At 38.6% G+C, this 13,020-nt stretch overlaps 1 protein-coding gene across 5 annotated transcripts in view; it reads right to left on the reverse strand.

The window, feature by feature from the left end:
• Positions 1-13,020, reverse strand: part of AFF2 (ALF transcription elongation factor 2) — a 334,068-nt gene that overhangs the window by 240,197 nt on the left and 80,851 nt on the right. For all 5 annotated transcript variants that reach the window (XM_079319011.1, XM_079319010.1, XM_079319012.1 and 2 more), the window contains exons 2-3: positions 8,041-8,161; positions 635-1,525 (exon numbers count right to left, since the gene is read on the reverse strand). In XM_079319011.1, the coding sequence (XP_079175137.1) occupies positions 635-1,525; positions 8,041-8,161 (1,012 nt within the window). The remainder of the gene's footprint in view (positions 1-634; positions 1,526-8,040; positions 8,162-13,020) is intronic.

The raw sequence follows: 13,020 nt of genomic DNA on the forward strand, positions 1-13,020 counted from the left end.
TCTGACCAGCAACATAAAATTCAACAGCTTAAACTGTTGGTTGCAGAGATTGGAACTGAATCCCAATATTAAGAGCTCTTCAAAATGCATAACAGCTTCAATGGGACACATTTTCAGACACATTATTCACAAATTAAGTCACATTAATTCCAATAAAAAGAAAAAAAGGAATTTAGCAAACTATGCAAATAAACTCCTTACTGGCAGGACTGTTAAGTACTGCTGAAATTTGAACACTGTCATTTTTCCTTAGAGTTTGAAACAGCAATCTGTCTATCAAACTACCTACCAACAGAGAACCCAAGAGTGAAAAATGCAGACGAACTGAGATATTAGAATTTCCTGTCCAGAACTGGCATAGCTGGTATACATATATTACACCCAATAGAGATCTAGCCTTTTAATATTAATCGTAAACAAGAAATGTAGTATTCCAAACTGTGCTTTAAAAACGACATTAAATATTTCTACTGGGACTACCACATCAAACTGCCAAAAGAAGTCATGCACATTCTAAAAAAGGAAGGCTTTACTCTGTAATTCCTGTAAATGCAACTGCATATTTCAAGAGAAAAATATTTAGTGAATGTAATACTCAAGCAGTACTAGAGAGAAGATATTTTAAACCACTTACTTCACTAACAGGAGGAATGTTGAGCTTTGGTACTTTGTTCTTCGAACTAGGAGTGTTCACTTTTCCTTCCAGCAGTGCTCCAAAGGACTGATTTCCATATCCACTCTCAATTTCTATTGGGGGTTTCAGTTCAGGTGAGTCATTGGGTACCTGGTCCTGACCATCCATAGGCCTAACATAAGCTGTAGGCTTTTGCTGGACCATGCTGTTTTTACAGTGAAGTCCTGGCGGGAAATTTGGAGTTGAGAGACCATTGTTTGCAGTTAACAAAGAAGTGGAAGGAAGTGGAGATCCAGGACCATGGCCTACAAACTCAAGCTCTGTGGGTGACTTCGAATGACTGTTTTCTTTGTAAGTGTGTTCTCCAGGTGCTGACTTTGCATGAGTGTGCCTCCTCGAATGTGAAGATGCTGCCATAGCATTTGCTTCCTCAGTTCCTCCACTTTTATGCTGCTCACTCTGGCAATTATAGAGATCTTCATACCTGCCCTGTGACTGGTCATGAGAAGAGCTGTGCTTTGTCCGACTCTGCTGACCACTGGATTGGCTCGGCTGAGCCCCACTGGAGTTGTGACCACTGCGTGACCAGTCTGTCCTCGACTTCCTACTGCTCTGGTGGCTGTGCAGCAAAGTAGAATTAGAGGACAATGAAGAAGGTGGAGGCATTGATGTTGATGAGTTGCCACTGATCTGATGAGATGGGATCATCCTGTTCCTTGGTTCTGGGAAAAAGTTCTGTTCATTTTTGTCAATGGGTGTCTGTGGGACAGAATTCTTTGGAATTCCTACAAGGTGGCTCTGGTTGGAGTGGTTGGTTAACAGATCCTTCATCTCATCATAATTTCCCAATGTGTTCTGGACACGGTTTGCAAGGGCGTCGCCTTTATTTGTCTAAAATATATTAAAAAAAACAGACGAGAAAAGCGTGAGTAAATTCCTGATTTACGAGTTACTGCTCAGAATAGTTGTCTTAGAAGATGGCAAATGTTAGCTGTTTAATGGTGTCATGCTGACATTTAATTAAATTTCAATTACATTTTGCATATGTTATGTAAGAAAAACCTATCAATAACTGTGTTCAAAGAATCTCTTGAAGAGGGTTTGCATCAGTAACACTTGTCTACTGCTTCCCATTTTCTTAAATATGCTCTCAGAAAAGTGTTTAAATTGCATCAGTTATGGATGTTAGGCGCAAAATAAGCTGGGTTTATGTTAGAGACATTTCATATCATGCAAAACACTGAAGTACAATTACTGGCTACTGAGCATTTGAATTGTAATCACACAATTGATATGTTATTGCTCTTTGACCCACACTTCTGCCATAAATAGAGCTGGGTAATCTGTAACAGTACCAAACTCTTCTCTCCAGTTTAACTTCAATTACTTTTACATAGAAAGTATAGTTTGACCTGAAGTATCTACCATCTGAATTCAGAGAACAAAACACTTCTACCACATGCTATGATAGGTTCACCTAAAAGATCATTCAAAAATATTTTCTCATAGAACATAAACAGACAAGATTGCCACATTCTTAATCATCAGGATTCTTCTGCTGTCTGCAGGTTGGTTGTATTTCTTCATCCTGCTTTTCTTTGATTTCCAGTAATTATTAAATAAATACTGACTCATCTTTGTTTCACTGCTATTATACTTCTTCTTTTAAAGCATGAAGTTTCCTTTTCCATTCCCCTTTAACTTGTATAAAGCTGGACAAATAAGCTGGAAGATATAATTAATACAAAGCTGATTTCCTCTCTTTTCCTGTTCTAATTCACCCCACAGAGATGCAAAGCAGCACCCTTCCCACTGACCTTTGTGTTCCATTGGAGTGACCAGCAGAGAACTAAAACATCTTATTCCCCATGCTCATGGCTTTACAAGACTCAAGGGATATAAAACAAAGCCAAACTACAGTGCCTGTTCAAGCAGATGGTTCACTTCTACAGTCTGGAATTAAATGACAAAGTTATGTCATGATAAAGCTAACTCTACTTCTGTTTGGAGTGGTTTTTTTCACTCAATAAAACAAGTAGTGCCACAGTCCAATGGCACCTTAACACCAGGCCATAAAGATGGGGAAAATCAGCATTAGGAGCTTGTGCTTTGTTAGAGAGTGTCACAGTTCTTTGGTGAGGGATCCTACTATGCCCTGATCCCATTTTCCTCAAGTATTAAAGAGAACTTTGAATGATGAAAAAAATTCATGCATGGATTTCCCCTGAAATATCTACTTATATTAGTCACTGCTGAACTAGTCAGAGGATGAGAAGAGCACTGAACATGCCATAAAAAAAGTTTAAAAAAAGAAGGTAATAAATGCAAATTTCCTTTTGTTCTTTCTCAGGGATTGCAACATACATTAGCACTGCACTGAGACAGTTATTTTAAAATTAACTGTTCAATGTAGTTTCTGTCTCTATACGTTTTGCCAGTTCTCCTAACTGACACAGTTAATAATCCCAGTTGTGGAGAACCACGAATCAGTTTAATTCACTAAGTCCCTAGGTTGGTCATTTTAGTGACAAAAATTATATTCTAGCTAAGCCAAGAATAAGCTCTTTGTATATGAGCAGTCTCCTTCAACTGAGTTGCACATTGAGCTGTTTGGGTAGCAGCCAAAACCAGGCTTTCTCTGTTCAACCCCCAAATTTAAAACAAGGAGATTCCATTGTGCTTAAGAGCCCAGCAGGAATTATGATTCGAAGTCTAAACACTTACATACTTCTTCTGTTTCCTCCTTGCCCAAACACTTTAACTCCTTATGAGATAGAACATGGGAAATCATGGGAAATCACAGTATCAAAAAAAATCCTGAACACCAGCATTCACTGCTGTGGTTCAGCTACAGTTCCAGGGAGCATTTAGCTTATTTTCCAGAAAGCACAAGTTAAAAAGGTACTGACAGTATATTGTAACTGCAACACTTCAACATCCCAGCACACTAAATGGCTCTTGTCTAGATCCTCACAAAGAAAATGTTTTAACTTGAAAGCAGATCTTTTCAATAATTTTGTTGGAGGTACTTAATTTTCTCCTTACATTTTCTTTTACATGTCACATAATGATAAATATAACTTTGCTAGATATTAACTCTATTTTACGTCTAATATTCACATCCTCGGGATAAAAGACATTTTATAAATGTTAGGTATTATTATTATTAGTCATAGTCCTTTACAGGGAATATTAATAAAAATATATTTACTGGAAACCTTGGAGATTAAATTATTTTAAACATCCTTAGTGTATTTTAAGTACACTATAGCTCATATCCAATGCTAACTGATGTCAATGGAAGGATAATTGGTCTCTTCAGTGGCCTTTACACCACACTGCAAAGTAAAAAAACCATTATTAATGGTAATTTGGCTTACACTTAAATAAAATTAGAGCACATACAACTAAGCTCAGACATAGGCATCACATCACAATCTGAACGAGCTCAGCAATGTAGTGCACTGTTCTATTGGCATTTAAGACATAAGGCATAACATTAATGTGTTTACTTTATTTCCACAACAAATTCAGGGGTCTCATAAGAAGCACAGGATTTTTGACATGCCTGGATACCAGCAAGAGAAACACAAAATCCAGTCATAACTTCTGCTTGCTCTTTGTTACTTCCAGACTGGGGACAATTTCTACCTTCATATGCTGGATAATTGGCTGACTTCTTAAAGGAAACCTCTGTATGTCTTATTTTTGATTCAGCATGCTGAATCACAATTTTGTTGCTATCAAGGAAATGCAGTATTTTGAGTATTCCAAGGTATAAATTATATGCCTAGTTTATGACTCATGGCTAGTAGCATTCCCCCTCATTCTAGGCTTCTGTTAATTTAGAAAATGCACATCTTCCTGCATTTGCTTCTATTTCTTTCAAAAGTTATCTGTAATAGAATCTTTCTGGAAGACTAATTTGCTAGCTAGCTATTGCATTATAGTTTTACATAAAAAAGAACTAATGAACTCAAACTTATAGGCCCCATTTACAAGTGTTTTGTGAAAATTTGTGCGAAACTTGAGGTTTCATAATTCATTTACTTCCTTATGCATCATAGTTAAACTAACTTTCACAGATTAGAAGCTGAGATCTTTTTTTATGATAAGCTTGAAAAGCATGGAGGGGCTTTACCTAAAAAAGATAAATGATTTAATGTTCACCAAAGGCTTCACAATAGAAATGCTGCCCATTGGGTTCTCTTTCTCAAGCTGAACTCCTCTGAGGCAATTCCTTTGAAAAGTAACAAAAATACTCCTACTGTTTTCTTTTAAAATACTCATCTCTGCATAATTCAAAACATTAAAAGGTATCAACAAATCACTAGTAAAATTAGAGCTTCTCTCAGGAAAACTCTGGCATTGCTTTTTCAAATGTGTGTTGCTGCTACACTGCAGGCCCTTCTCTGATCCCTTCTGCAAAATCCAGCCTGAAGAGGGTTTGAAGGCAGGACCTGCAACTCGCATTAAAGAGCAACACAACCCCTACTGCCTGACCTTCCCAAAATAATGCTGGATATCATCACGTTGTCAAAGGTGCTGTTTTCCCACATCCATCCACATGAGACAGTGGAGCTTCAAAAGGAGACATTTATCTTTTAACAAGCATGGGAAAAAGTATTTCATACACCCACAGAAATAAGTACCTCTTTTCATGTAAGTGCACACATGCATAAGCTACAAAGAATCAATGTAGAAACACGCATTTGTCCAAAACTATAATGAACACCTACGTTTTATTTGACATAGGGAAAGAAAGAGACTGCAACAGCTAGAGCAGAGATGATAGATGAAGGCAGATACTCCACACATCTCATGATACACAATGGCAGTAGGCTCCATGAGAAAATCTGAGCTCCTTTCTCTGTGCAACTTTTAATATCCTCTGTTTCTCAGTGCAGTCATAAAACAGCTGCAGGTTGTTCAGTCTTTAAAACTTCAGAAACAGCAGTGGTGCTACGCCCTACCCTGACAGTCCCTCCTCTGGATGCTGCTGAAGAAAACGAGGAAGGAATGATAAACAAGTAAGGACTGTGAGAATAAAAGAAAGAAAAAGAAATGTTTTCTGTTCCTGAGACCTGCTATTCCCAACCTTCTCTTTGTCACTGTAGTCTCCATGTTAGCACCCACCCCCAGGTCTTTCAGAAAGGCACCAGCTATACCATGAGCTGCTGCTCCTCGGCAGAGCCAGCCAGTGAGGATGTGCACCTTGGGCCCATCACAGGCCACAGCACCTTGCTGGGCAGGGTTTTCTCTCACTCTGCTCCCACTGAGTGGGACCAGAAGAGACAAAAGTGTGCAAAAGGCCTTGAATCTCATGAACGCAGAAACATCATGTCAAAATAGAGAAGAAATTCAAACTGCACATGCAGGATATTTGTTCTCATGTCAGGGTCTCTTCATTGTGTTTTAGAATAAATGCAAACCAACCCCTGAAATTAATTTTGCACTTGGTTAAGAATAAAAGTCACTAGATGTCCACTAAGAGTTTGTGAGTTAGTGGATTTTATTACTGCCTAGGAAACTCTACTGTGGCTGGTCTCAGCAATACAGAACTTAAGAAGGAAACAGTGGTCTATCACTTCATCCCTTTTTTTTTCTCCTAGTGTAAAGAAGGCAAGACCTAGCTTTCCTATTTAGTTTTGCTTCTACCTGTTTTTTTCAAATTTAAGATTGACTTAACTACTAACTGTTTAACTACTTTTGTATGCAATTACCTCTCAATTTTTATCTTTTACAAATTATGATTATAATGCTTTTGGGGTGGTATTGTATTATATTTTGCTTCATTACACGAAGTTACAAAATTCTCTGCCAAGTAGATGAAAATCAAATTAAAAAAAAAATTTGCCCAGAAAGACCATCAGGAGAATTTTTGGCTTTTCAGTCATTCTGTTTTTGAAAAGAAACCATATATTCTGTGTATACCTGGTGAAAATACACACACACACAAAATAGATGTAAAATCAGATATTGTCATTCTTATTATGTAATAGATATTGGTTATGTATGATTTTAGTTTTTGCCACAAAACTTTGCAGTGTTTTGCATATCGGTCTACCTCCTGAAATTCAAATGCCCACTTACATTAGTCTAAGGGAACTATCCATACAATATTTAAAATACTATTGAGTAGCTACATGGACTAGTAATGTTCCATAGGATTAATTCAGCATGGTATCAGTCACTTACCAAGTATCTGTCACAGTAAGGGATCTCAGCTTTGGGTAAGGAAGGAATCTTTACCCCTGAGAGGTATCCCTGCTCAAGCAGAGGGTCACCTGGGGTGCAGTGCAGCTGCACTTCAGGAGAGATCAAATCGTGCTCATCCTGGTGGCAATTTGTACAGGGTAAAGTAGCTGGCTGCTAATCAATAGGATGGACAAGTTAGACATTTGCACTTTAGCTCTGATATCTTATTCTGTACTTTACTTATCTTCCACTTTGGGGTTTCAAATCCACCTTTTGAAATATTTGTCAAGACACCTTCACTCCCTTGAACACGAGCCAGGGGTTTCCAGTTGGCAAGTTCACACAAGGAAGAAAGGCCTGTTGCTCCTCAGCCAGCCTGAACCAAAGTACAGCCAGGAGTTGAGTGCATCTATAACACTTTCGTGGTCTATAATTATTAGACACCATTTGATAATAATGGCAGTCTTTTCTTCTCTTTTTTGGGTGATTTTCAAAGAGCCCTCATCCTCCCTTACAGCTGCTAACAATGTAAAATGGAAAGATGAAGTGGTGGCCTTTCAATGGATGTCACTGATTGGGAGGAGAAAGAGATATGGAAATTTACATTCTGATGAATTCTTTAGGGAATGTCTTACTGAAAATCAAAGCAGCAGAAACCATAAAGGGGGACATCCCTTGGTGATGAAAATCTCAGGCAGCAAAGCTCCTTAGAGAGAATAAGACTTGTAACAAAAGTTCCTTTTATACCCTTGTTATGCTCCCCAAGATTCAATTTCCCAAAAGACCTCTTCATATGGTTATGATTGCACAGGAAAGATTATGGACTCATTATTTATATAGAGGACATTGGTTTTACCAACTCAGATATATTTTCTTCCTAAAAATGAAAGAACGTACTGTTAGCTTTGTAGGTACAAACTCATGTGCAGAAATACCAGCTGTACATACTTCTACTGCAGGATTTTGCTATGTGTTAAGAGGAAGAAATCCTGAACTGGACTGTAACCAAAACTCCTGATTCTGCCAATGCAACCTGAGCAGCACATTCAGTTTGCTCTGCTGCCTTATACTGATTTGCATAATCAGTGTATTCAAGAATGTAAATACCAAGGCAGATGCAACACTTCAATTTCCTAGAGATGATGAGAAACTTTATTTGTACTTGTGTAAGAGATACTGAAAATGCAAAACATAACAATGTAATTTACCTTGTAGGGTTCCCCGAAGAGGTTAAAACCTGAAGCAAAGAGATCTTCATCTTGCTGGACTTCCTGGTTTCTTCTCTCCCACTCCTTCCGCTTAAGTGCACTCCGGTCTTGCTCATAGTGACTGCAGAAAGACAAAAATGACAACACATTATTTTCCACATGATTTTGTTACACGTTTATTACTATCAGTAATAGCAACAAAATATCAGAAACAATGTAACTCCTGAGGACAATTCTGAAAGAAACAGCCACAGAATAATTTTCCCAAATTTAAATCTGGGATAATAAAACTGCATAAAATTGGGCAGTAGGACAGTTAGTACACTTCTAAAATGAAAAGCGTTTCAATGAAACAACGAAAATATTTTTTACAACTTAGCCAAGCTTTATGTAGAAGAATAAAATACATTTTGCCATCCTTGTACTAACAGCCTGTAAACACCTGTGCACCTGCACAAAAACACACACGTGTGCCCACAAAGCATGGCTCTGTGCAGTGAAAGCAAATGTGAAGGCAAGGAAGCACAGCAACATCTACAAATCCATTACACTAACCATCCATCCCAAGGCTCCAGTTCAGCCTCATGTGATTTAGACCACCTAACTCTGACCCACTTCTTGTTAAAATTTATGTATGGCTTCATTGTAGATGTCAAAGAGGGGTTAATAAGTGTTTTGTAGAAAGAGGCTGCTGGAAGAGATTTTAGGATAGCTGATTCCAGTATCAGATAATTCTACACAGAAACATGGAGAAGGATCTAACACCTTGGTGTAGCAATGGTGAGTGGCACTTATCTGTGTGTCAGCTTGCTTTGTGCACCTGCCAGACCTAGATGACAGGCTGAGACACCACATTCACTTCTCCCCTGAATAACACTGAAGTACTTTGGTCTCTTGGCTCTGCAAACTACCTCCTGCTCCTCTGAGGGAAGAGATATAATTAAAACCCTGAAGAAGAGGGAAAAATAGCAAAGGAAAGGGAAAGGAAAAGATGCATACTTCAACTTGCACTGACAACCTCTCATGTGAGAAGCATTAAGGGACATTTCTGTGCTTTCAATCCGCATTTGATTTGTTATGAGGCTTTTGGTTCTGCTTTGTGTCTGCTTTGTTAATTAGCTCCCAAATTGATAATCTGAGCAGCAGATTTGGTGCATGCCCTGATGTAATCTGCAGTAAGCACAATCTCCCTGATAGATCCTGGCCATACATGCACACATATACACACAGCCTGTATGTACAGATGCTTACATACAAACACACATATTCCAGCTGTAACAAAGAACAGTTAATTCTCCTATCTCTGGCAAGAATGAATTAAATCTCCATAGAGCTCCACTACACTTGGAAGACAACCAAATATCTACAACTTTTGCCTTTTTAGCTCAGCGTGATGTTGTATTGAAAGCTTCACACCGAGAGATATAATGAGGAATGAACTGCACAGTGATGAGGCTTTAACAGTGTATAAAGTCACTGATTTCTGAGTGAAACCACAATTACTAATTTGAAGCACCAGCTAATTAAAGCCACAGCTATGTATTTAGCCTCTTGTTATACCTACTGCAGTTTATAATTATGAGGACCTCTTTATCTACTCAATTAAAGTTCTTATGATTCAGGCAGGTTGTGTTTGAACCTGCAAGCCCTGTGGAGAGCACAGGAAAGCATATGTCTATTGCCTGATGACTCCACATAGCCTTACACTTATACACTTGTTTTTTGTACAGGCAAGGAAAGAAAAAAAGAAAGACATGCCACAATGAGATTTCAAAATAAATAATATGAATTAATAATTGGTTTAAGCAATTCCAGACCACTCAGACTTGGATTGAATAAGGCTTGATTATGGCTTGTAAACTGAATGCAAAGCCACCTACATAGGCTGAGCTGAATGATTTCCATCCACATTTTCTTTCTACAAATTAGAAAGCTGAAAACATGCCATGTTGTTTTTTATTTAATTTAATTGTTTATAACACCTCCTGATGTACTGACATCACTAAAAGCAAACGCGAGCTCCAGAACACTGTTATAATCAATGCTGTATTTTTGCAAAAAGTGTAGTATTGTTTGCTGGTTTCCTAAGGGAAACAGAAGGGAAATTGTTGTAAGGACAGTCACTTTACTATTCTACACATGACCACATTGCTAATGTAATACTATAAATCACAAGCAAATTGTTCACTAAAAGGTGAAGGGGGGGGGAATGAGTATCCCTTCCTTTCATATCCTAAATCAACATTATAATCCACAAATATGGGAGTAAGTGAACGCAAGCTGCTGCCCAAACTGGTACCCAAAGGTGAGGCCAAGGCTCATTCCATCTCTCCCCACAGCTTTGCTGGAGCAGGGGGCAGTGTTAACCCAGAAATAATCCAGCCCAGGAGCGGTAAGAATAAACTATATTTATCCCTCTCATGGGGGATCTTTCAAGAGATTTCTCTGGCAGTTTGACCCATAGACTGTGTTATGGATGGGTGGTGAGGTAATTGGCTCTTGTAATGATTTTGTGTGTTAAAGAGGTTTATTCAGGTTTAAAGTTCTTTTGGTATGTGATTCTGTTCTTGTAGCTTGGTTTTGGACCCATTTTTGTTCTCCCTTCGATCCTCTCTTCTCTCATCCATGTGGCCATCAGCCAGCTCTGGTCATCAATGCCATCAGAGGCACGTGGGGGAAGCCCATGAATACATGTATATATGTACACATGTACACATGTGTGCGTGCCCCTTGCATGATACAGCCAGGGATGGGGAAAGCTCCTCGCTGGGGAACTTGGCCCACCTCCAGTCCCCTTGTGAGAAGGTCTCCACCAATGAATGTCAAAGGAAAGCCAACTGGTACACTTTGGGAGGGGCCAAGTATGGTAAGGAAATACTAAAATATGCATGACTGCTCATAAATATTGACGTGACTGATGCAAACCCTCCCCTTGCCCCAGGTGTATAAAAGGCAGAATGGCCATTTTGGAACTGAGCCCTGGCATTGAGCCACACTCACAGTGCTGCCCCTTTTGCTTTGTGTATTTTTATTTGGTTCTCAATAAAAGTTTTATAACTCATTCCCACTTGGGGTCTGAGTCATTTACAACAGACTGTGTGACTCTTCAGCAAGATCAGGTCATGGTGAAGTTATAAGCCCAGTCTCATGGATCTAGTCTAAGCAAGATTTTATATTCTGCACAAGCAATATTTGCTATGGAAGCACTCCCACCCTAGGACTGCCAGGATTCACTTCAGAAAGAATTATTAATCAGAGTTAGAGCTGCATTTTACAGCTTCCCAATGGCCTTCTTGGCCTGGGGTTCCAGGGTGAAATCCTGGGCACATTCAAATCAAACAATGTGGCCACAATACAGAGATCACAGAGCACAGCACACACCACTTCTCACCCACACCACTTCTCACCCTTCATGTGAAATTACAGCATTTTGTTATCTAAAAGCCAGCTCAGGTCACAAGCATACAAAGTATTTAGGAAACCAAGTGAGGCATATCCTATCTGAGAAAAAGCAGCAAAGACCCTCAGACTACTAAGATATTCTTTATGACACATTACCAAACCACAATTCAAAAACCATGAAAACAACATGGGCATAATTCAAAATGACATAATCACTTTAAAAGACATTAACTTAAATGAACACAGTGTTTAGAATGTTAACATTACAAGTTTAAAAATACAGTATTTTTCAACACAACACAGTGAAGTTTTTCTGGTTTATTGTGTTTATAAAATATTTCTATTTCAGGCACCCAAGAGGTGAGTATAAAGGCACACCTCAAGCCCTGCACCCCAACGTTTACAGACGACAAAACTGTGAGAATCCATGTTACAACACAAGCAAAACTCTAAGTAAATTGTTACCACTGCTTCAATTCAAATCTCACTCTCATATATTCTCTTGTGAGAACAAAAAAAAAAGAACAAAATTACAGCTGCATATTGAACTCTACTGGCAGAGTCACAGGGAAGCCTTAAATGTGCAAAGGATCTATGCAGAAGGAATGGTTCATCCTGTCAGGTCCATCACTTGTTTTATCTCTCTGCAAATGCACTTTTGCTATGAGAATGCTTGACACAGCACTGATTGTGGCTATGGGAAGTTAAACATTTTAAATTTAAATAAACTTTTAAAAGTTAAATAATTTAAATGGAAAACAACTTATTTGGGTTCTATGTAATCCAAAGAGGGATACTGATTAGATCTTAAGGCTGCAGTGAACTGAGAACCTAATCAGGGATGTTCTCCTGAAATTCTTAATGCAGCCACAATGCAATCTCTGAGACTTGCGTTTAATTTTTAGCTTAACTAATGTTCTGTGAAATACAGATATGCGATTAGCAGTGAAGGTGTCAGTGAAAACTACAGTGAGATACTGTGAGGAACATCAGAGTTCAGTCTGTCTCACTAGTATGAGAAATACTTCATGACTTCTCTAAAGCCAGAAGAACAAGATATCGAAATACAGACTTTTGTAAACATTTTATAAAAAGAGATATAAAAGAATACAGCTGTAGGTCACAATATTCACTATATCCAAGAGGGCAGTTCCCTAGACAGAACAACTACATGACAATGCAGTTCAAATATGTGAGCTTTATTGCTTTGTTACCACTTATTAGATTAATAATTGAATTTGAATGGGGAAGCCTATACATAAATCTGAGAAGATGAGGAAAGGTGAGCAGCAAGAATAGTACAAGAGGATGTGAGACCACCAACCTACAAATCACCAGTGTGCTGGATATGGCAGAAAGAATAGCAACTACAATTGCAATGTTGTTTTGGTACGTTAACATTGGAGCAAATACATTTTGAATAACATCATTTGATATTTAATGCTTTGCAATCAGAGCAGCACACATCCATTTGGCATTCTTCTTAGCTACGGGCACCCTAAGGGACAGTGGTGAGCTGATGCCCTGTGACAGGCCAGGTGCTCAGCCTGTGTGAGTCTGCAGGGACAATCCAGCCCA

The sequence above is a fragment of the Erithacus rubecula genome (assembly GCF_903797595.1).
Source record: "Erithacus rubecula genome assembly, chromosome: 15".
Classification (NCBI taxonomy): Eukaryota; Metazoa; Chordata; class Aves; order Passeriformes; family Muscicapidae; genus Erithacus; species Erithacus rubecula.